This window comes from Cervus canadensis, chromosome 31 (assembly GCF_019320065.1).
Source record: "Cervus canadensis isolate Bull #8, Minnesota chromosome 31, ASM1932006v1, whole genome shotgun sequence".
NCBI classification, from domain to species: Eukaryota; Metazoa; Chordata; class Mammalia; order Artiodactyla; family Cervidae; genus Cervus; species Cervus canadensis.
Window position 1 is genome coordinate 24,985,009 of NC_057416.1, and position 26,258 is coordinate 25,011,266.

General features: G+C 35.3%; 1 protein-coding gene across 1 annotated transcript in view; it reads right to left on the reverse strand.

Annotated features, from left to right (window-relative positions):
• Nucleotides 1–744: 744 nt before the first annotated feature.
• TEX15 (testis expressed 15, meiosis and synapsis associated) overlaps nucleotides 745–26,258 on the reverse strand; it is a 74,347-nt gene continuing 48,833 nt past the window's right edge. The window contains exons 5-10 of the mRNA XM_043454595.1: nucleotides 23,415–23,561; nucleotides 22,257–22,419; nucleotides 11,442–18,826; nucleotides 10,332–10,390; nucleotides 6,666–7,876; nucleotides 745–2,922 (exon numbers count right to left, since the gene is read on the reverse strand). Coding sequence (XP_043310530.1) covers nucleotides 2,885–2,922; nucleotides 6,666–7,876; nucleotides 10,332–10,390; nucleotides 11,442–18,826; nucleotides 22,257–22,419; nucleotides 23,415–23,561 — 9,003 coding nt within the window. The 3' untranslated portion in view covers nucleotides 745–2,884. The remainder of the gene's footprint in view (nucleotides 2,923–6,665; nucleotides 7,877–10,331; nucleotides 10,391–11,441; nucleotides 18,827–22,256; nucleotides 22,420–23,414; nucleotides 23,562–26,258) is intronic.

A 26,258-nucleotide genomic window follows, 5' to 3' on the forward strand; every position in this document is an offset into this window, starting at 1 on the left:
GCAGGCGCTTTAGTGTCTGAGCCACCAAGGAAGTCCCAAATATGCATAAGACGACTCTGAATACATCTGCTTATGAGTTAATGCATTTTAATATCACACACAATTGACATTTAAACATACACATGTCTAAAAGTTTATATATTTAAGTTTACCAAAAAACTTTTTTGAGGAATTCTCTCATCAGAGAAATGAAAGTACAGCCTTACATTTGGCTGGATTCAGAATTCGAGTTTTAGAAGCACTTTTACACTAGGTGTATTAACAGAAGGTACCGTGACAGAATTAAAATATATGAATATGAAGTTAATTTGATTACCTCATCAAAGAGGCCCCCCTGAACATCTCAGCTCATGCATCATCCAGTCATGCTCTACTGCAAATGCAATACTTTATTTTGTACGTGTCAATTCTCCCAATGTGAAATAAATTACTTACCTATTTATTGGTACTTGGCTGTCTTGACTGGCGTGAGAATGGCATGAGGGCAGGGACCTGGGCTGGTCCTGTGAACTTTGGGCAGGAAGTTTGTCAGAGTCGGGAAAGGGAAGGAGGAGGTGAAGGCAGAAGCAGCTGGAGTAGAAGAATGCCCAACAGCTTACTTAATCTACTTCGGTCAGCAATCTGTGGGCTCTTTTTCTTGCAACGAGCATATGTACAAACCAAAGATCATCCATATATTTCCATATTAGTCAAGAAACACAAAAGGTTAAAAAAAAAAACCCATGAAACTAGAAGGACTAGAAGGAATTCAGTTTATTCATATAATTCTTCAAGTTCCAAGACAATAATATTTATAGACAAGCAGTTTTTTGTTAATAATGCTCGCTCAAATTTTAATTTGTTTTATTTTTATTTTTAGAGCCAAAACACAAACTTGAGGGGAAAAAATGCTCCATTTTTTCATGTTCTGTTTCAAAGTGCAGGTTTTAAAATGTAACTCAATATTTATAAGGTTTTTTTAATTATCCTTTTTGCAAGAAATTAAAACTCACGAAATAAAAATATCACAAAGCCAGTATTCAACAAAATCTGCGAGTTGTTTAAAGAAAGCATCTTTAATCAGAATACTGAATTTTTGATTAACCTAACAGAAAAAATTTTAATAATAAATCTGCAACATCTTTCTCTAACCAAACATTAAACAAATAACTTTCCCAAATAATTATCTGGGCAAAACATTTATGTTATTTTTGTACTGCTTTAATTCTAGAGTATTTTTCTAATTCTTGTTTCAGTTGCAGTTCTTTGCTTGACTTTCCCCTTTTAAAATCTATTTGTTAAAGAAGAACCCTAAAATGCTCTGAATTCCATCTTATTTGGTTAATGTGACTAATAAGACTTACCCTGGAAGATCTTAGTGTTTTATTTTTCTAAATTGAAAAATTAGCTACTCTACAATAAATTTGACTGAATCAAACTCTCTTTGGATACCTATGCTAGACAACATAAAAAGTCAGCTAACATAAAAAGGTTGAGGGAAAAAAAAAGTTGCAAAAATACTTTAGCTTTGCTAGTTATTTAGATTTAGCCAATGCAAATCTCTTTACCACATTTTAGGGCCCACTAGACTTGGGAAGGGGCTTCCCTGTTGGCTCAGATCATAAAGAATCTGCCTACATTGTGGGAGACCTGGGTTTGATCCCTGGGTGGGGAAGAGCCCCTGGAGAATTGAATTGCTACCCACTGCAAGTATTCTTGCCTGGTGAATTCCAGAGAGTAGCCTGGTAGGATGCAACTGGGCGACTAACACTTTGACTTTCAGACTCGGGAAAGTATATCCAGTTGTGAGGGATCTTTCCGATTTGGATCTTACAGAAACAGGGAATGGTTGTTGGTGGGCAGAGCACTTGCTGAACACACTAAGCCCTGTTGTTTAACGATGATTATTACTCAGATACTTTTTACTTTGGTGGAATGTTGAAAAGGAAAAAAAAAAATCTTTGATCACACCATTAAAAAACTTGTATTTGTGTTGCATTATTTAACTACTGAAATATAACTCAACTAATGCCACAAGCTAAAGACATTATTCCCATTATTTGCTATAAAATCACTAGAAGAGCCATTTCAATTGTAAAATACAAATAAAAAAGAATCTGGTAGAAAGGGCTCCTCTGGAAAAAGGTGTTAATGTGCTTTAAATTTCAATATCATGATCTAAAACTGCTTCAAACATAGAAATTTTTAAAGTCTCTACTCAAGGACAAACATTGAAAATGTGCAAAACTAGTTCTCTGTTAAAATACATTTTGCCAGTTAAAATTAGAAAATATTGAAATTAAAGGTATTTGTCATATTAGACACAGACTGGTAAATTATATAAAGTTTCAAAAATTATAAAATTATTAGTCTAATGACCGATCTAAGTAAAAAAAAAAAAAATCCTTAAGTCGGATGGCACAACACTACCATAAATTTGTATCAAAAAATATCGGAGACAAAAATCTTGTTTTCAAGAATTACTACTATTGTTTACCCTTAATCATATTAAATGTTACATTTACTTTCCTTATTCCATTAGAATAATCCCAAAGAGAATCTTTATATAATTGTAACAACTCCAATAGCAACATTTCAAAAAATAAATTTCACAATATTGTTATTGGTTCTGAAGGCTAGGTGCATACTGAAAATAGCCTAGTACGGAGTTCACAAAAATAAATGCATGGAAATTATTTTGGCATTTTAGATGTCACAAGTTGATTTCCTATTGCACTATATGATATTCTGTTGCATTTAAATGTTTTATCAAAGTTGTAACATTTATAATTTCTTACTAATTGACATATATTTTTAAATGTTAAAAATAAAAAATATATAAGTAAAAAAATACTTGGATAAAACTTGTTAAACCCCCTTTATTTCAGTAGACAAATGACAATTCTCAATGTCCTGGCTGAAAGGGTTCTTGATGGCAAGGATCTGGAAGAAAAAAAGCATGAGGATTTGAGATGAGTTAATGATGGAGACAGATGGTATGTTTAATAGGAGAGTGGAAAGAATCCAGTTAAGTTAGAGGCAAAGAAACCAGAATTCGGACTGCACATCTGCCCTTCACTAGCCATGGGATCCTGACAAAATTACAATATTTAATCCTCTCCAAAGAGTAGCTTCCTCATCTGTAAAAGGGCAGTGACATCCCTGTATCTCTCTCATGTATCCTGTGAGAATTAAGTGGAATAAAGGACGTAACTCGTCTCACACACAGGGCTCTCTCAGCTCTCTCTTTGGTTCCATTACGGTGCTATGGACAAGCAGCAAGAGCAACATCAGGGAAGTGGGTCACAGGGCTTCTCACATCCTCAGAAGGATGTGGTTTGTCTTCAATGTGATGCGATCTCTATGGATTATTTTCACTCACAAAAACTAAAAGATGTGCTTGCTGCTGCTAAGTCACTTCAGTCGTGTCCAACTCTGTGCGACCCCATAGACAGCACCCCACCAGGCTCCTCTGTCCCTGGGACTCTCCAGGCAAGAACACTGGAGTGGGTTGCCATTTCCTTCTCCAATGCGTGAAAGTGAAAAGTGAAAGTGAAGTCGCTCAGTCGTGTCCGACTCTTTGTGACCCCATGGACTGCAGCCTACCAGGCTCCTCCATCCATGGGAGTTTCCAGGCAAGAGTACTGGAGTGGGTGCCATTGCCTTCTCCGAAAGATGTGCTTACTGTCTTCTCATTGTTTTAGAGTTACTCTTTGATATGATAATAAGTGCTTCCCTGGTGGCACAGAGGTAAAGAATCTGCCTGCCAATGAAGGAAAAGCAAGAGACGCAGGTTCGATCTCTGGGTCAGGAAGATCCCTTGGAGTAGAGCATGGCAACCCACTCCAGCATTCTTGCCTGGGAAATCCCATCGACAGAGGAGCCTGGTGGGCTACAGTCCATGGGGTCATGGAGAGTTGGACACGACTGAGTGCATACACAGTTACACATTTATAATAAGTAGGCAATTGTTTCTTTTCCTTTTATTTTCACTACAATAATACAAGTGAAGTGAAAGTTGCTCAGTCGTGTCTGACTCTGAGACCCCATGGACTATATATATAGTCCATGGAGTTCTCTAGGCTAGAATACTGGAGTGGGTAGCCTTTCCCTTCTCCAGGAGATCTTCTCAACCCAGGGATCAAACCCAGGTCTCCTGCATTGCAGGCAGATTCTTTACCAACTGAGCCACTAGGGAAGCCCAAGACTACTGGAGTGGGTAGCCTATCCTTTCTCCAGCGGATCTTCCTGACCCAGGAATCAAACTGGGGTCTCCTGCATTGCAGGCGGATTCTTTACAACTGAGCTATAATATAACCAAAGGAAACATGTAACCAAATATAATAAGAATATAACCAAATATAACCAAAAGGAAATCAACCCTGAACATTCATCGGAAGGACTGTTGCTGATGCCCAATACTTTGGCCACCTAATGGGAAGAGCCAACTCACTGGAAAAGACCCCAGTGCTGGGAAAGATTGAGGGCAGGAGAAGAAGGGGATGACAGAGGATGAGATGCTTAGACAGCATCACCTATGCAACGGACAGGAATTTGATCAAACTCCAGAGATAGTGGAGGATAGAGGAATCTGGAAGGCTACAGTCCACGGGGTCACAGAGAGTTGGACATGACTTTAGCCAACGAACAACAAGTCAAAGTGATAACAATTAAAAATTTTGAGAATCAAAGCTGGATTTGATTCCAGAGATAGCTTTTTTAGCATCACAAATAATTATTAAGAACACAAGAAAGTTCAAACTATGAAAACCTTTATGGAGCAATTACATTAAAGATTTCCTATTCTGAAATTTCAAATGTCTTCTTTAATTCATAGGTTTGCCACGTCTACTACACTGTGTTTATCATTAAAGCAGCAACAGCAATGTATCAAACTGAGCAGAAAGGAAAAAGCACAGTCATATACTGCCCCCCCGCCACCACCACCACTGCTTTCTCTCCTCCTTTACAGTCTTTTTTCCAGGCTGTGATTTAGCTGAAAACTTTCCAATCCTGTTTAAACTTACTTGGTGGAGTAGAATGGGAAGGAAAGGATACATAAATAATCACACCACCACATAACACTTTTTGTGTGTGAGAAATGCACACAAAAAGGACCATGGAAATACAAGAGGAACTGTCACATGAGAGAACAGTAAGAAGTTCAATGTGGTTTGAATACAGAGGTGGAAGTGATGGGAAACGAGGCTGTGTGTGCAGGGCTGTGAAGGGCCCTGCATTCCAAGCTAACCTACTTGAGTTTTGTCCTATAGGTTACAGGGCACTGGTGGCAACTCCAATATACAGGTGCTGCTGTGATGAGGTTTCCTAATTGGAAACAGAACTACCCTAACTTGCCCTGTTCAGACAAATGAATGATAATCAATTCAATAAAATTTTCTCCTTTAGTTTGTAAGAGATCCCAGGATTAAGAAAGAATTTTTTTAAAAAACACAATTGAGCAATTTATTTATTTAAATTTTTAGCCACACACCATGGCATGTTGGACCTTACTTTCCTGACCAGGGATCAAACCCACGTCCCCTGCATTGGAAGGCAGAGTCTTAACCATTAGACCACCAGAGAAGTCTTTCAACATGTTTACTGAACTCTCTATTTTAATGAACACAAACCCTTGATGGTTTTAATATATTTTCTTCTTTCTTTTCTATTGCAGTTAATGCCAAGTAGAGGCAAAAAGTCAAATCAAAGCTTCAAAACTAGTTTTTGGCTTAATTTGCAAGTGGTATTTTTCACCTTCTGTATCTGAAGACACACACAACAACTTACAAAACTATGATTTTCCTTGAGAAACAACTTTTCAATTTAAAAGAAAATCTTTTATTTCCCCGTTTAAGACATTAAGAGATGATTAACTTTACATACAGTAATTTTACCTCTGATGGTAGAATACCTGCATGTTAATGGATAATTGTAGTTTTTGCAGAATTATTAATAATTGTTTTCAAATTTTGCTTTAACTGTGATAAATATGCCTTTCATTTTAATTAAAACTATATTCTACAAGCAGAATTGTTTCAGAAAAAATTTTTTCAAGTTCCAGTGGCAATCTACCAAGTTGCTCTACCAACACACTTCAATTAACTTCCATTCACTTAGGCCATGATATTATATTAGAATACTATATTATCTGATTGAAGTTCCCTTTTCTACCTTCTTTTTACTCTATTTTTTCCTCCATTTATCAAAAAATGTATGTTCACAATAGGAAATCTAGGAATTAAAGAACACTCTCCACAAACCCTAAACTTTTTCACTCACAGTGAGATAAGTTAAACTATTAGTGTATTTTATTTCAGTATTTCTAACCATTTATTTACATAAATAAATTTATATGATACAGTTTTGAAAACTGTTACCAGAAACTTTTATAAACCCTTCAATGGTTGCATCATATTTCATTAACTATAATTTACTTAACTATTATTCCTTGAATTTGGATTTTATTGAAGGACAGATTAGTGATATTACTTACTTTTTCCTCTCAGTCTTTGATAACTAGGTTTCTACTGACAACATAATTCAACTGCCTGATATTTAAACAATTCTACAAGCCTTCACAGAAAAATGTTATCTCACCACTTGCTGTAAATTCCACTTACAAAAATGTACAAAGATAAAAGTGAAAACTCTAGAAAGCAAGCATTAAGGCTTGTGAAACTCACCATAAGTCCAAGGAACTTCTAGAAGCGCACCAGAATCAGGAGAGCAAGGATATGCAGTGAATGGTTGATGGGGAGTATACTGTGAAAAAACTGGCTGCTGAAAATTGTAAACAGGCATTCGAGGTGGAAAATAGTCACTCACTGGCACAAAGTCATTTGCTTGTGGTTCCCCAGCAAAGTATTCAAAATATTGAGAGCACAAAAGATGAGAATGGGTATTCTGACTATTACTTGTAGCTGCAGTCAACATCCCAGAAGGAGGTGGCTGTACTTCATAGGATGTTATTCCTTGGTATGTCTGGGTAATGGAACGGTCATTGCTGCTGCTGTAACGATAAACACACCAAGAATAGTAAGGATATGAAGTTTCCAGTGAGTACCCGGAAACAAAGTCATACTCTGGGGTACACGTAGACTGTGGAATTTCATTCAAGTATGTGGCAGCATTCTGAGTTAAGACTTTTGAATTCTGCTGTTCAGACAAAGAGTATTCTACTGTTTGATTCACATTAAGGGTGATGTTCTCAGAGGCTTCGACAGGTATAGTGTTGAAATTCAATGTGTCCTTCATGTATTTTTCTTTTGACTCAGTTTTTGCAGGCAGTGCTTTATTTATTTGCACAACAGGAATTTTGTTCTGGATATGCATGGGTTCTGGAGAACCGGTGCATGTAGAATTAATGGATGAATTTAATATTTCATTATCTTGAAGTTCAAAGTCAGTGTCATTCATTTCTAAATTGGCATGGCTATCACTCACAAAACGGAAAATAGGTTCTGATGCATTCAGCAAAAGAGAAGCATCAGTTCCTGGTTTTATGTCTGAGGGACAGGATTTCTCTGTAGTATCTGAGGGATTTTTAAGAAATTTCCGTGGAGGCATCTCCTGGTCTTTTGAAAATGTGCCATCTACACTTTTTTGGTCAAAAATTGCCAAAGAACTATTTTTCTTCTCACTTTTTGTTTCAGCAGCACTAAAATTTATGTTTCTTTTCTTTGTGCTACTTATGTTCCCTTGTTGTCTGGTGAAATCTTCTGAAGTAGCAAATGAAATATTAGTTAAATCTGTTTCGTCTTCTGAATCTTTCAGGTTCATTAAAGGTAGTGATCTTTGAGTTTCAACTTGTTTTGGAGAGACGTGGCTTCTTTTCAGACTGTCAGATGAATCTGGTCCTATTTCATTTTCACTTTCAGAATGAGATCTCATAGTCCTGTTAAGTGTAATACAGATATATAAACAACTTTAAATATACATTCACAAAATTTCAATATAAAGACATATTTGACAATTTTACTTGGGAGAAGAATTAAGATTTACATTTTTCTCTTTGTATTGGCACTATACAAGAAACATTTCCCCAGGTTTTACCCCCTTGATTTGAATTTAGCTACTTTTTGTGTTGAAAGTGATACATTCCACATTTCAAATATTTTTCCAATACATCTGAAAATATAAGGTGCTGCCAATATTGTAATAAATTATTTTATGCTTTGGAAATTTCCTGATTTTAATTTTTTTGCAGTAGTTTCTAATTCATATACCTCCAGCCTACTTACTGATGCAGAGCTGGTGAAAGCACCAGCTGTGACTCCCTGCTCAAAGATTATCATCTGTTTTCACAAATGACTGAGGTATTTTATCTGTTTAAGGTCTAGAATAGGAGAAGCAGACCTCCAAAATTTCTTGCCAACTGAACATCATTGGCACGCCTATCTAAATGAGACAGACTCAATGAAGTCTGAAGGAAGCATTCATTATGGAGCATCCAGAACAAGAGAGTTCAAATAGGTCCCCAGGGTAATTATAATTTTTGGTGTCTCAACCAATTCTTTGAATTACAAGCGGAAAAGAACACATTGAAAGATAAAGGTGACCATTCTTGCACAGTCAAGACAAATTCATCTTTGGCCTGGAATTTGTATATCCCACTCATGAAACTAAAAGCCCCTTATTTTACTTAGTCCAGCCTCCTTAAAAGGCACTCGAATGACAACCTGCATTGTCATCCAATATAATATTTTAAAGTTTCCACAAAGTGCAATTTTGATTTTATCACATTTCCAATGATGTTTCAGTAATGTCTCAACCTTACAGATTGACAGTTGCCTGTATGACCTGTCCTTAGTAGTGTAGTGAAAGTCAGTCAGTCGTGTCCGACTCTTTGTGACCCCATGGTTATACAGTCCATGGGATTCTCCAGGCCAGAATACTGGAGTGGGTAGCCTTTCCCTTCTCCAGGGGATCTTCCCAACCCAGGGATCGAACCCAGGTCTCCCGCAATGCTGGTGGATTCTTTACCAGCTGAACCACAAGAGAAGTAAAGGGGATGCTGTGGCTGCACGGGCTGGGAAACGAACCCGGGCCTCCCACGTGGCAGGCAAGATTTCTACCACTGAACCACCCATGCATCTGAGGCACACTCGTAGAGAATGTTCTTCTATAACAACGACACCCTGTATTAACTTTATATTAGAATTCATTCCCCTGCCAAGTGAGGCAGAATTTGATTCTTTGAATAGCAAGTACCTGCCTATACTTAGTAACAAAACTGAGATGGTTACAGAACTGCTTTCTGTTATCCTTCTTATAGCCTATTCATCTTTTTAAAATTAATTACTTGGCTGCACTAGGTCTTAGATGTGGCATGCGGGATCTAGTTCCCTGACCAGGAATCAAACCCAGGCCCCCTGCATTAGAAGCACAGGGTCTTTAGCCACTGGACCACCAGGGAAGAGCCTCTGAGAGCCTATTCATCTTTATGCCACTCCATGATTATTCACAGAGTCATCTGTGCCAGGCAGAGGATTCTAGAAATGGAGTAAATAAAAGATTGTATTTAGAGAAGCAAAACCAAACAAGACAGATGACATGCTTATCTTTTTTCATTCCTATTACTCATTTTCCTTCATAGGATGGAAAAAAATGGTAAAAATGCAGCTTGTCATAAATTGAAAATCTTATAGAGTTGAATGAAACAAGAAATGGTCAACAAGTCCAGTGGTGCTACTTCATGTCAAAATGAGAAAAATATAAATAATGCAGTTGGTTTTTACTAAAAATAACTAATTAAAAAAGAATTTAAAGATCTAGCTGTTTGAAGTCATGTTCTTTTTGTACTGTGGTGTTAATACAATCCTTTCATGGAACAGTAGTATACTTATAATATGTGTATGTTTGACTTAAGTTCTCAGTAATATAACTTGGCAATATGTATCTTTTAAACCAGTCTTGAAATTTGACAGGTCTTGTGAAATTCACAAGTTCAAAAACTCAACTTGATCACTTGCCCCATTATGACGTTCTTTTTACTAAACCAGTCACAAAGGCCCATTAATTTATTAAATAATGTCTGTCATTTTACTTTCTTATTCTGTAAAACATCACTCTCTTCTAAGCCCTAGCTGACTTGTTACTCTTAACTGTACTGAGACACTCCTTACCCTTTAAATCACTGTAAAAATATCTCTCACGGGACATCCCTTTTGATACATAATGAAATTCAAACTAAGGCACTGAAACACCCTCCCTCTCCCTCGCACACTCTTGTCCCTGAGGTTACATGTAGAACCCCAAAGAGGTAATAAGTAAATGTTTAAGTCTTGCTCCATAATACATGCTCAATTGTATTCAGTTTTTCATCAAACAGGGCTGATGACAATTCCTACCTTGCATGCTTGAATGTTGACTTTTCGCTTTTGATTTCTGTGACTTGTTTCATGCTAACCTATGTTTAAAAAATACAAAAACCTACATTGTTGATGGTTTAAAGTACAATATATTTATTATTTACCTGACATCTGCAATTGCTTGTTCTGTCATCATCTAAAATGCACCATCTGAAATTATCTTCATTAATGATCCTCTCCTTCAAAAACTAGTGAATCTGTTGAACTTCCCATATTTGAAAAATGTTTGGAAAATTTTGTAAAAAAGCAATTAGCAACATTCTCTTTCCCCACATGTTACAACAAGTGAGAGGCCTGCTCTGTGTTTTATATCCTTTTCAGTAAGCCAGTCACCCAGTCCCACGGGACGTAATGTCTGTCATGTGTGGATTTTTCTTTCTTATTCTGTAAAATAGTACTTTTTTCCTAAGACCCTGGTGGCTTACTACTTATAACTATATTTAGAATCTCTCCCCTTTAAATCATTGAAAAAACATGAAAAAAGCACTTTGTGAAGAATAAAAACAGTTAATGTTTGTACAATCATTAGAACGTTGCCAACTATTTAATAAATGCTGTAAAACATTTGTTAAACAAAATGTACTTATGTATGACAACTGTTAACTCCTTCATAATTAAATATTTTAAAATATTGCTACTGTTTCTCTGTGTGGATGATAATGGTCAAGAACACAGACTTCACTGTCAATTTTTAATGTTTACAACATTAAGTACAGCCTTGTACTTAATTGTACTATTCAATAAATACTTGGTCACTCGCTCAATACTTGCTCACTCATAATATAGACTCTCTTAAGCAATTATTAAAATTCACAACCTTCCAAGAAGTGGAAGGTTATTAATTACAAATAATTAATTTGTAAGTTTAAAGGTAGACATTTATTTAAGGTATCTCTCTTATACACGGCCATTCATATCATTTTACAGATAATATGAATGGTTTAATCTAACAGTTTAATTAGTAAATTCATTTTGCAAGGCAACATTTAAAGCATTCTCCACTTTTACAATTCTGTAGACTACATACTTGTTTGCTTCAACAAGTTCGCTCTCTTAGACTTACAAAACTCACTTTAAAACATTCATTACCTTTTGTTTTTTACAACTGGGAACAGCAGTACTTTTCTCTTGTTCCTCAGAGTCTCCACATGTGTCTACAGTGATAGGTCGCTTTTTAGAGGAATTTGAAACATTTTTAATTATGTACTCTGAAACTAAAGGCACCTTCCCACAGGTACTCGACTTTTTGATACTCTTCCTACGTTTTACATGAATATTCGCATTTTTCTTTCTCTTTGGCTGCAAAGTCTTCTTTCTGTTGTGCAGCATTTGGCATAGGATAAAGGAAATGGTTAACTGAGCATTTTTAACACATATTATCTTCATATGTTCAATCGTTTTCATGATTTTCATAATATGGACCATTTTCCCTAAATCCTTCCGAGGGGTGGCTGTTATACTTCCAAGCAGTGTGGAAAACTGACTGTAGTTGTATTCTAATTCTGTCACAGTGCTTCCATAATTTATGGATGCTATACATGGCACAAAGTTGATGTATGTGGAAACGGAATACTTTGATTCCTCAAGAAGTTTTTTTATTTCTGAAAGTTCTTCAAGTTCTCTTGACAGCAAACGAAGAGCATAGGAGCAGTTAACAGCTTCATTATATTTGTAGATAATATCCAGATCTTTCTTAAGCTCAGAAATAGCAGTCTTTATCACCTTCCAAAGACAATCTGTTGGATTACCTTTTAGAAATGAGAAAGAAGTCATTTTTTCTTGGCAGTGAACCAGTTCAGGAAGAAGTGACGAATCAAACCAAAGCATACTTCGAAACCGCTGCTTGTCTAGTTTCTTTGCCACTGAGTTTTTAAGAAAGTGAATTGTTTCTGAGAGCATGACAATTTCAATATAGGTTTCAACGGCTGCAGGTTTTAAAATTACTGCCTTATGGCTGTAGGTTTTCATCATGTTCAAACTATTTTCTTCGGTGATAAAAATACTATCTATGCTGTCTTCTTGCAGCAACTGAAAACATTTTTTTAAAATTTCTAAGTCATCGGTACATCTCAAAGTGAGTTCCTGTAATTTTTTCACATCTGCAAATTCAGCTTGATCCAATATTTCACTAACACAACAGATATCTGGATGTGAAAGCAAAGTACCGTTAAGCCTGGAGTTTTCTATGCTAATCATTGCTTTGTTTACTACAGCATTTGACTTTCTGGAAGCAATCACCGAATCCTCCTCAAGTCCAATAGTGGAAATTTGTTCACTGCTTAAATCTTTGGACAATGTATCATATATCTTCTGCAACTTAGAAACAGCACATTGATTCATTCTAAGTAGCATTTCTTTGCTCTTTTCGGAGTATTTTTTGCAGAAAGACTGTCTCTTTTCTTTCCAAACAAGACTTTTTGAAGCATCAAAAAAGATATGTTCCAGACCATAAAGAGCTATTTTAATATTTACTGCCTCATTACTCTTGATAAAATTAACTTTTGAGGAGATAATTTCCATGATAATCCACAGATGGTCTTGTTTTCCTGGACAGGAATCATTTTGGGGACAGTCCCCATACATACTGATCAGGCTTAATGTACTTTTCCTCAAGGTTTCTAGGTCTCCTAAACTATCTCCAAAGTTAACTCCACAGGTAAATGGCACAGAAAGAGAAAAGTCAAAGCAATCTGAACACTGCTTCATTACTGCTTCACACTCATCAATCTGTCGCTTATATTTTAAGTATGCGTAGTATGAATTATTTTCCCTTTTGCTTTCTTCAAACAGTTCAATTAATTGATCATGATAGCTTTGCAGCTCGTAGAAGGCATTATATTTTAATCTGCCTTGAAAAGCTGGATAGAAATTGGATTGTTGCTGAAATCCACGTGGTCGGCCAAGCAGCTCACTGTACAGTGTATCATCATACCAGAGCAAGCTCCGGAATGTTTGTTCACCTCTTAGGAGTCTTTTTTTGTTTTCAATGAATTGAATAGTTTCCATCATCATTTGGAGTTCTACCAAGGAATCAATAGCACACGGTTTTAATCTGTGTCTGCAGTTACTCCACAGGTTTTCTTCTACCAATAGGTCTCTTGAAATCAAGATTTGTTTAAATGAACATTTTTGTTTTCTTTCAAAAGCTTCAACAAACAACGGAAGAATATTTAGACAAACTTCAGTTTCTTCCTGCAGAATCTGTATAGATGACGTTTCATCTGCTCTCCTCAAAATTTGAGTGAGCTTAACTATAGGAGCCAAATTATTACTTGAACAATGTTTTTCTTTGAATTCATTCATATATGACGTAGACTTCTTCGGAGGAGGAGGAGAGACTTTGGAGGGTTCAGACTGGGCACGCAAATGAGGCATATGATTCCTTCCTGTAATGCCTGGTTTGGAGTTACAGGCTATTTCTGAATGTAATGAGGAGTCACACTGAGAGTCATGACTACCTTTTCCCTCCTCCTTCTTTCTTTTGTTAAGCTGATTAGAAGCAATGTTTCTCAAAGAGATTGCCTCAGTAGCCTTTTTAATCTTTACATGAGAATCAATCAAGTTATTTTTCATTGTTTTCTCACTTAAGCAGGAGGAGCCTCCTAATATCTTATTTTTTTGACCTTTGTACTCAGTCTTAACACTTGATCCTTCAGTCATGTTCATGTGAACTGAATCCTTTCCTTTTTCTGCTTGTTTATCTTTCCACATTTCTCTGTCCTGAATGTCTTTCTCTGCAATACCTTCTTGGGAAGAAGAGCCCTTTATGTTGTCTTTTACGAGCAGAAAACTATCATCAGAAAATACTTTCATCGTGTTGTCTTTACTTTCTTCAGTTTCTGATGTGACAGTCACCTCAGAATTCTCAGCATCTGTTTCATTCCCATCGATATGAACGCATTTACTTGAAGAGCAAGAGTCTGTCTTTTGAAGTTCGTTTCCACCACACCCTTGCAGACAGTGTGGGGCAACGGCAGACACTGCTGAGAACTCTACAGCAGTGATGCTCTGCTCAGCCATGGAAGACTTAGAAGATTCTCCCTCACTGTCTGTTGCTGGAGCAATTGATAACAGTTGAGGAATTCTGTTAGACTTTTTGCTTGTTATCAGAGTTCGACTTAATGGATCCATAAGGAAGTTTCCTCTAATAATGCCTGGTTTGGAGATCTCCTTAGGAGTTGTCCATTTTTCTACAGGAAAATTTACCTCCAGGTTTCTTTTATAACCAGATAAAACAAGGTTGTTTGGTTTGTAGATATCAATGTTAAAAAAATGCCACACCTTTGATTCTAAGACAGAAATAATTATGTCAGTTTTCACTTTTGTGTGGGCTATACAAGTTGCATCATAATTTTGGTCCACACCAAAACTTATGTTGTTTTCCTTTATGCAACTTAAAGATATCAAATTTCTTTCACTCATTATTTCTTGAGCCTCAGAACTGTTTACTTTTGTTGTATACTTAATATTATCAAGTGCTGAATGGTTCTCAAGTTTTTCATATTTACTAATGTTAGATGAAAACTCTGTATCAGTTTGATTTTCTTTTTTAGTTAGTTTCTCATCTGGGCGGTCTGGAGAAAAGAGACATCCGGTTTTTCTAGAAAAGGGCTGAAGTTCTTCTGATGATTCGGGACTTCTCAAACTGCTGTTAGTATAAGCTGACTGACTTGTACTTTCAGACACGGAGCACAGGGCTGACTGTGATTCCGGACACAGTTGATCACAATATTCTCTCATGTGAACTGTGGTGTGACTTCTGGAGACACTGGACACATTTTCAGAAAGGCACTCTGTGAGTCTCTCTCTACTTGTTCTATAAAACTTGTGCTTTGATACATGAGTTAATGATTTATCAACTTCAAATCCCAAAGCTCTACTCTCTCCAGGTTTATTGTAGTTTCTTTTTGACAGAAAATGTTTAGTGGAATAATACTTTCTTTCAGACACAGAACTATAACCTTGAAGGTCACAACTTTCCCAGAAACTATTGCATATGACTGAATATGCTCTTGGTAAAGGGCCCCTTTTTTTTTCTCCCACTTTAGTTATCAGCTGCAAAGACGTGTGAACTCTTCTGTGAGCTTTTTTTAAATGAAGAACGGCTCTGTCAAGTTTTCTGGAAAGACGTTTGCTTTTACATAAAGACGCTTCACTATTTAGAATATCCAGGACACTCCTAATGTGTTTTTCTGACTGTGAAAAGGTTTTAATTCGTTCTTGGGATAACGAAAAAAAACATTCCAATGAGTCTTGACTTGTTAGCTTCCTCCTCTTCTCACAAATTTTGTGATGTCTTAAATTTTTATCTGGTATGTTTTGGTCTCTGAAAGGTGTACGGGGCTTTCTTTTGCTAATTCTTGCTTCTGTCTCCCTTTTACTTCTAGTATCATTACCACTGGTTTTTGACTTTGTAAGGGAACAACTGTTTTTGTTATTTACTGTTGTGACATCAGAAGGTTCAGTTAGCAAAGATCTGTTCTGTTTTTCAGACATGTGACTCACATGCATATTATGACTCATGTCAAAAGAAAGTGAAGTTTCAGATTTACTTGTTAGTCCAGAGTCTTGCCTTATATTACCAAATCCACCTTCAGAGGGATGATCTGAATTTTCACCAGAACACTGAGAATGAATTTCAAATTCTAGAACTTCTTCCTCCTCCTCATTTATTTCTGATTTTGTGGCTTCAGTTACATACTTGCAGAAATCATCTTTCGATGCAAGGGACTCAACAGTAGAACTGAATCCTTTCATAAATGTATTAGTAATCGTAACTTGCAGATCAGGAAGTAAAATTGGTTTGATGAGCTCTGCTTTGTATTTTTGTGTAGAGGAAAAAACACAACTGTGTTCCTCAGAGGGATGCTGGTCCCAATTCTCACCTCTTGTGGTGCTTTTCAAAACTTCCATCTCCCCATTACTGCTTCCCAACAGACCTTCCCAATCGATGCGAGACTTCAGAGCCTCATAGGAGTTCTCGAATTCTTCATAAAGTATATTTTCTGGGCTATGAGTATCCTGTGGAATACTCACAGGAAAAGCATCATCACTCTCTTCTGATCCTACTTCAGTCTCATTATCCAATTTGAAACTTTGAAGAACTGAGTTGTCACTTACTGATTGATGAAATGAGTTGTGGCATCGATTTTTATCTGTATCTATTTCACAAGCAGAAACCTTAAGTCTGCTTAACAAACCAAAATCTGGACTCTCAGGAGAACAAGTTTCTTTAAACTGGGATCTTTGGTGATCTTCAGGATTTGTGCTTACCACAGGCATTGTGGCATCAGCTATCTCAACTGCAGCACGTGAGGCTACATGTACTGAAGAACTTGCAACTTGGAGAAACGCTGTGGAAATCAACTGCTCTCCAGTCCTTTCAGTATTTTGAATATCTTTTTCTTTCATGATGGTAATGGGATCTTCATTTTCTAGTGATGTAGACTCAGTGCATACATGTTTTATCCCACTAGTTAAGTTAAAAGCAGGAGAAAATTCTTCAGAACTCAGAATTTCAATGCTATTGTCATCTTTATTCACCCGCCTTTCACCTATGTTGGTAAAAATTTTTGTTTTGTGTGTCTGAAAACTCTGCTTCTCATCTCCATATATATTCCCTATGTTGTTTCCTATAGATGAAGCAATGTTCTCCATTTCAGCCTCCTTCTGGTTTTCTTTATCATTCTCTCTTTGTTCTCTGAAATCAGTATTCAGGTGCACACCATTGTTCAACTGTGCAATACAGAACTGAGTATGATGTTGACCTTTATTGTTAATTAGAGGAGTTTCTTTGCAGTCTCTTTGCATGTCTTTTAGGGACACTGGATCATATTCATTTCTCCTTTGAACACATATATGTTCTCTAATTATGTTGCAATTTGCATTATGAGCTGTTTTAATACCATGACATGAAGTAACAGCTGGTAGTTGTGTGGTCTGGGGAATGTCTCCTGCTTCCTTGAAAGCATCAGCCATAATGTTAATACAGTTTTGATCTGGTTTTTCCAATTTTAGCTCCAGTAGTTTTTGAGAAATGGCAAAATTTGTATGAATATTATCTTTATACTCTAAAGAGTTCTTAGGAGGCTTCAGGGGAAGTTTCTCCACTCTTGGAGTAAGATTGTTTTGTATTTCCAGTGCTAGGTGACTTAGCTCATACTTATCCTCTGTGGTAAATGGCAAAGGTTTTGGTTTTTCTAACCCTTGAGTAATTAATATTTGATCACAATTTTTCTGCAAATAATCAAGACTCTCACCCTCTTTGTTGTCTTGGTTCAAAGAAATGTAATTATCTATTGGACCGATTTTTATTTTATTAGTAAAAGAATGATCACTTCCTTTCCACAAACTTTGCTTTTCTTCATATTTGGCATTGTCTTCTGGGTCGGTGAAGTTTCTCATCTTTCCAATATTTTGAATGTACTCATGTACGCTTTCTTCACTTTGGAGTGGAAAAAGTGTAGACATTTGGTGACCAGTCTCATATACAGTTTTAAAATTAGAAAACTGTGATTCTGGAGAGAGGGGACCACTGTACTTGTCTGTACAAGTATTCATTGATTCGTAAGAGTCGTGTGACTCACTGCTTTCGTCCGTTAAAAATGGGATGGTGTCTCTCTGCCGGGATCTCTGAGCTTTTTCTTCCTTGTGTTTTTGGATTTCAACTTCTGGAGCTACACTTGACAAAAACATTGGGAAGGAAAAATCATCCTGGTTCTCACATTGTCCTGCCATGGTAATTTTATTGGGAGCTGTACAATCATAGGTCTTAGAGCCCAGGTTGTGAGCCTGGGTTTGTGGATCATCCAAAGAAATTCTGAAGCAAGAGGCATCCAAATAGTTAGTAACAACAGTCTGATCACCAGGCATGCCTTCAGATGTGGAGGCAGGATTAGTTGGCATAGATGACAAGTTTATTTCTGAATTAACAAAATCTAAACTCTTCTCAAATGGCAAAATCTCACTTAAACCTGTAACAGTATTATGTTTTCCCATGCTTTCTTCTCTCTTCATCAGTCTTGGGTCTTTGATGAGTTTTGAAGTAATAACCGTGCTTGAGTCAGTATTGTTATGAAGGGGGAAAGCAGTAGCAAGACTACTTAAAATAGCTTTAAGATATGTCAAATTTAGGAGGTCACCATTATTAACACTTTCTCTGGTATCACTGGGAATAAATGAAAGGCCTGAATCACATGCAGGTAATTGAGAAGTGTCTCTGCACTCTGCTGAATTGTACTCCATATGTCCACTGTATGTTTCAAGTACAGAAATGTTTCCATTTTGCATATTTCCATAGGAATTAGAAATATCTGAGTTGGAAGGATTTATTTCTGAATTTGACGCATTGCATGAACACTTTTCCTGAACAAATGGATCAATAGGTTTCCTGAAATGCTCAAAGATGACAGTAGCATCTTTTCCTTTTCCAATTCTTTTGGCCACTGTACAGTTATTCAGAGAACATGTTCTTTCTGTGGAAATAATAAGAAAGTAAGGAAAAGGAGGAAGAAAAAGTGTTTCTACAGGCGACTCTATTGATGCAAGCAAACCATGTCATGAGTGGCACTGACGGAAAGTCTATCAAATAATCTAACGATGATTAAAGTACGTTCTCAGCAGAAGAAGCAAGAAGAGAAGAGGATGAGTAACTGACCAATGAAGTATAAGTGATGGAGCATGAAATTCTGTCTTATAGGTCCCTTAATAACATGTCTTTGCCATAAAAATTCGAATTCTGACAAACACCAAGAAATAGAAAAATTAAACAGGAATAAAAACATACTTTTATCACAGACTAGGTATTCTTCTCTTAGTTTCCTACATGCAGATATTCTATAATAGAGTCTACATATTATTAGGTCAAATTATCTCCCTGTATCTACTGTTACCTTGCTTCATTTCCCTCTACCACAGGAGAACAAAAACAGAAAGGAAAGGGGAATTAGGTGAAGAAATGGGGGTGGGTGGAAGAGCAGAAAGTTTGCACAAAATCTTTCCCAGAAGCCAAAGTAAACCACTACCCATGCTCCACTATGAAATAAATATTCTGGCAAATAATATATGTAAATAAAACCCTGGAAAATAGAAGCAGATTTTCTTTCAAATTTATAGAGATTATTCCTAAAACTTCATAAAGAACTTCACAGAACAACAAAGGAACTTACAAAAATGCATAATGAGCAAGTGAAATGTTAACAAAGCATTCATAGCTAAGTGAAAGTGAAAGTGAAAGTCACTCAGACATGTCCCACTCTTTGTGACCCCATGGACTATACAGTCCATGGAATTCTCCAGGCCAGAATACTGGAGTGGGTAGCCTTTCCCTTCTCCAGGGGATATTCCCAACCCAGGGATCAAACCCAGGTCTCCTGCACTGCAGGCGGATTCTTTATCAGCTAAGTCACAAGGGAAGTCCAAGGATACTGGGGTGGGTATCCTATCCCTTCTCCAGAGGATCTTCCTGACCCAGAAATCGAACCAGGGTCTCCAGCATTGCAGGTGGATTCTTTACCAACTGAGCTATTGGGTACATAGCTAAGCAGTACCATGAAAATACTATTATTAAAATAGACTAATAATGAGAAATTGCTCATGAATAATATATGAAATCATAATCATATCACTGAGAATGTACCATTTAGTTTTTACAAAATGTCAAAAAAAACAGCTCTGTTGAAGATTCCCAAATTATATAACCATTGTGATTATACTTTCAATTACAGTAAGCTATGGTGGAAATATGCTCAAAAATAGGGATGAGACTAGCAGTATATTATTACATATATTGGAATACATAAAAATACATAGTATCTTCAAAAGATTAATAAAAAAAGACAATGCAACAGATAGTTGGGCAAAGTATATGACTAAGAAAATCATGGGTTAAATAAAAATTGTCAACAAATATAAAAAGTTGTCCAACCCCACTAAATGCACAAGAAGACTCATATTAAAAAACCTTTTAGATGGAAAGATTCTGAAGGATAATTAATTTCCCTTTTCAAGATAAAAACACTCAAAAAAAAAAAAAAAAAGATAAAAGCACTCAACTAACCAGGAATAGAAAGGAACTTCCTCTATATGGTAAAGGACATTAAAAAAAACCCCATAACTAACATGATACTTACTGGCAAAAAGTAAACACTTTCCCCCTAAGTTCAGGAACAAGACAAAGATGGCCACTCTTACCACTACTATTTATCATTCCACTGGAGGTTCTAGCCAAGGCAATTAGACAAAAAGAAAAAAGAAATAAAAGACATCTAGATTGGAAAGGAAGAAGTAAAACTATCTCTATTTGCATATGGATCCTATCTTGTGTATAGAAAATCCCAAGGAAATCACTATTGCGAAAATAACTCCATTTACAAGAGGATCAAAAAGAGTGCAATACATAGGAATACATTTAACAAAAGAAGTATAAAACTTATACTCTGAAAACCTCACCTTATATCCACAAAATGGCTATAATCAAAGTCAGATAATAACAAGTGTTAACAAGAAAGTGGAGAAATTCTAACCCACACACACTGTTAATGTAAATGTCAATGGTGCAGCCACTTTGGAAGATGGTCTGGCAGTTCCTTGAATGGTTGACACAGACTTCCCCTATGATCACATGACTCTCAGCTATATACCTAAGAGCAAGGAAAACACATCTACACCTAACCTTGTACAAGAAAGTTCTTAGCATAAATGTTCGTAATTGCTAAAAGGTGGAAACAACCCACTGGCCATCCACTGATGAATGAACAAACACAATGCAACGTGTGTAACAGAACATTATTCCCCAGAAAGGAGCGGGGTGCTAACACATGCCTCAACATGCCTGAGCCCTGAGAACACTGTTAAGCCAAAGTCACCAGTCACGAAAGGCTCCTGTTTATGGCTTCACTCGTATGAAATGGCCAGAACAGGCTTACCAGAGACAGAAAGCAGACTGGTGACTGTTTAGGGGTAGTGTGGGGCTTGCGGAAAAAGACAAATAAAAGCTTTTAATGGGTAAATAGTCTCTTTTTGAGCTGATAATGATAACACATCCCTCTCACTATGCTGGCAGAAACTTTTTAAATTTAATTTTTATTTTATACTGGAGTATAGCTGATTTACAATACTGTGTTGGTTTTAGGTATAATGAAAAGCGATTCAGTTATACATATAAATATATCCATTCTTCTTCAGATTCTTTTCCTGTATAGGTTATTGAGTAGAGTTTCCTAGGCTATACAGTAGGTCCTTGCTATATGTTTTATATACAGTATTTTATACATGTTAACCCCAAACTTCTGACTTATCCCTCCCACTTACCCTTCCCTTTGGTAACCATATGTCTGTTTTCAAATCTGTGAGTCTGGCAGAAATATATTTTTTAAAAGTATATCGTGCTGGCAATGATAGAGAGTAATTAAGGTAACCTGATGCAACCACTTTTGAAAACTATGACATTGTTTCTAAATTAAGTGGCACATTCCTGATGTAGATATATACTCTGTATAAAAGTTTGCACATAAGCACTGAGACACTTATATGAATGTTTAAAACAGCAATGTTTGGAATATGAAGAAAACCACAAAATGTCCAAATATACTCAGAAGTACAATGTAGAGTCATAAACTTGAATATTATGTGTGTGTGTGTGTGTGTGTGTGTATATATATATATATATATATGAGTGAAAATGAAGAAACTGTGGTTATATTTATCAACATGGAAGGATCACACAAACATAACGCTGAGAAAAAGAAGTAACAAAAGCAATTACAGCGTTAATTCTAGATATATAAAATCAAACACGGGGAAAGCACACCTATTTTGCTTAGAGAATCATGATGTATTAGAAAATAATATTCAGCAGAAGACCACCACAGATGCTACTGAAGTATAAAAATATATGTATCTTACCAGTTCTCTTAGGAAATCCTGTTGCGAGGGGTCTCAAAGATGTCATAAAGTGTCCATTATCTACTTTTTGACCAATAAATTTTACTGTTACTATTGCATATGGAAGACACTGCCTAGGTTTATCTACTGGCTTTGAAAGAATATTATATTCATACAAGTATACCTAAAAAATAAAGAACATTTTTATTATGATTAATTTTTACAGACTTGAAAAAGCTTCTATTTTAAAAAATCTATTTAACTCCATGTTGCTATTTATTAACCATCTTTGATACATCTCCCTCTCCCTGTCTTCTTCAACTCTAGTTTTCTTGAAGATGAATTTTTTTCTCCACAACATCTTTTTTCCTTAATAGGCTTCGAGTATCAGCAGAAACAGACACAATCTCTATTTAAATATAAAAGCATTTCTCCATTAAAACTTCAATGTTTTGCATATGCTAGGAATCACTATATTATATTTTATCTGGGAGGAAAAGTCAACTAGAAAAATAACAATAGCTTAATATACCTTACATGTGGGAGTAAAATATCCTCATTTAATCATATATATATATAATTATACATAATGGTATTTATAATTTAATCTTCTATAAAAGGTTAAAAGGTTAGATAAGTGTCTCTTTTAGATATGACAGAAAATTACTGTTTAATAATTAGTCGACTATCTAATGACTAAAACATAAGCCTTTTCTCCTTTTACAATGTACAAAGGATCAGTAGGATTATTTCAAAGTATCTTTGTTTTGCAAGTTAAGCATTAATCTATGAAACATTTAAATAAAAGGAGCTACTTGGAACAAAATTAAGTGCAAATCTAGAAGCTTCTTTATTAATGTTTTCAAATCACAAATATTAAAGCAGCTTTTACTATTTACTTACTTAGGTCATATTATATGGAAAAAGGGTGCCAACAGACGTGGCAAAGTTGCCAGAAACCTTTAATTCATAAAAAAACAGTGTCTGTGAAGACACTCTGTGTTACCTTGTCATCTTACTGGCTTGTTTGGTATTCAGGTCATATTATATGACCTAAACAAATATGAATGAAGTAAGAGATTTCCACTTAATATTTTGGACAGTTGTTTTAAGACTTGTATCATACAATGTGAGGCAAGTGACTTTCAAGTAGTCAAGTGAATCAAAAAGTTAACATACTGCTGAACTGTAGGCTTGTAGTTCAATGGTATCCTTCAGAGAAGGTGTATTTCTTGACATATGGCAGTCAAAGTTAGGAGAAGGATCCAAAGAAACTTTGCTTTTATCTAGTGAAGGCTGAATTTTCTTCACTTTTCCAAAAAGAACCTGGGGAGAAAAGGTAAAAAGAAAGTCAATAAAGATATACCAGAACATTTTAAACTCTCATATCAGGAAAATAAAACTAGCTTCTATTTTAAGGAAAGAAATTAGAATGGGGAGATAATTCATGTCCCAGATGAATGGGATGACTTATTAGAATTATGTCAATTCCTCCCTAAATCAAACTCTTAACACTACAGTAATTTCAACAAAAATTTCAGAAAATCCATTTACGGAAATGAGTTTTAATTTAAAAACTTCCTTGGAAGATGAAACAAGAATAACCTACAAAATTTTCGAAAAAAATATTTGAGTCAGAAATAATGATGAAACAGGAAAAGTGACACATACTTCCAGATATTAAGTACTTTTTAAAAGACTACTACCACAAAAAAGGCAGAGATGGAAAAAATTCTACAAAGTAAAAAGTCCAGATAAGTCCAAGCAGCTATAAAAATACAGCATAATATTAAAAGCATCATTTGAAACAGATGAAGCAAAACCAGATTATTCACTAAATGGCATGGACCTGAAAAACATTAAATTCGTCTCAATCTATAAACCAAAATAAATACCAAATAAATTAAATATTTAAGTAATGTAAACACTGTAGAAAGAAATACAAATATTTATCTACTCTCAAAGAGAATTCTTTTCTAACCATATTGCCAAAAAACCACGAACTGAAATCATGCTTCTTTGTAAAATACTCCAAAACTTCTGTACATCACAAAAAAATGATCAGGTTGTATCGCAGAAAACAACTTGTAAGGCAATTTGCCTCCAATTAAAAAGCACATTTTAAAAAAATGAGTATAAAATTTTTAAAAACTATGAACCATTAAGTGATAAAAGGTAGGAAAAAGTGCAGTTAATATGAAAACAAGTACAAATTTTACATCCCCAATTCTATTACTTTTATTTTTTCATATGCTAATAATTCATTCAAAGTTAAAAACAATATTAAATGTAATGTGGTACTCTGTACTTGGACACTGGTAGAGGAAAAAACATTAGTAGAAAAACTGGCAGAAACCAATAATTTGTAGCAAATAGTACTGTACCAATGCTGGTTTCTTTCATTTTATTATTTTTTTAAAAAATTGAGATATAATTGACATATATACTATTAGGCTCTTCATTTTAACAGAGGTGCCATAGTTATATGAAATGGTAACATCAGGGAAAACTGTATACAGGAACTTTCTATACTATATAACTTTTCTGTAAATTTAAATTTATTCCAAAATAAGTTTATTTAAAAAAACTTAAAAATAAACTCCTTTATTTTAAAAAAGAAAGCACTAAGTGATAAAACATTATACAATGAAAATCCTAGCTCTCAAGATTCACTTTAATGAATTGATAATGCTGATGAATCAATTAGAAAAATAGAAAAAACAAAAATCTAGAAAAAGTTGTTAATAGGCAATTCACTCATCATCAGTGAATACATGAGGAATGTTAAGCTCGGCAATAACTATGAAAAAGAAAAGTTGAACCAACAATGAGAAATTATCACATATTAGACTGGCAAATATTGTTTTAAAAATATAATACACAGAGATAGCAAAGACAAGAGATAATAAACATTCCACATGCTTTGCATAGGAATGGTAGTTAGTCTAACATTTCTCAGGACAACTGGGCATTACATATCAAAAGCTGGGAAAGTATACGTATACCTGTGACTCCTAACTTGACACACAGGAATTAATCAATTAATTCTTAGCAAATAATCACAGGTGTGTGTAAAATGTACCTACATGAATAATCCAAGTACTACTTAAAAATACAAAACAAAAGTAATTTATATCCAAACATTGAAAAATTTGTTAACAAATTTATGGTAGTGCTGTAGAGTGGAATACTATATAGTCATTCAAAATGATATTACAAAAAATACTGAATGGTATGGAAAATGATTTTATAATCAATAAAAAAAGTTATATAGTATAAAAGTAGTAATGTATTTTAATGACCATTGTACAATGCATATCCATGTATGGAAGCAGAAGACGAAGTATAGATACACAAAAAAATTAACTATCATTATCAATGGGCTTTTCAGAGCTTTTGAGTATGTTCCAAATTTCCTAAAATCAGTATTTTAATATAAATTACACTTTATGACTTTGATAATACCCAAGATCTAAAAATAACTAAATAATACCAAATGAACCATTGGTTTTATGTGGATGTATACACATCCTATGGAGAAGGAAATGGCAACCCACTCCAGTATTCTTGCCTGGAAAGTCCCATAGACGGAGGAGCCTAGTAGGCTACAGTCCATGGGGTCCCAAAGAGTCGGACACGACTGAGTGACTTCACTTTCACTTTCATACACATCCTAAGTTACATAACTGAGGGTCCTGTCTACCTACTGTGATTTTAGTAGTCTTGGCAAAGCTGCAGTTAACCAAAAAATATATCTTAGCCCATCTGTGTCTGTTGATACAAATTGACTGTAAGACTGATTTTTTCCTCAATTTTGAATAACTTCGGACTTTCAAAAAAGTTACAAAACTATTCAGAGGTCTATATACTTCTAACCTCGTTTTCCTAATGCTAACATCTTATATAAGATAGTAAAATTATCAACACAAAGTAATTAATATTGTCTAACACTGTTAATTAAAATAAATAGTAGGAGTTTAGTAACTTTAGCTAAACCAGAATTATTAATACCAATGTTCTGGA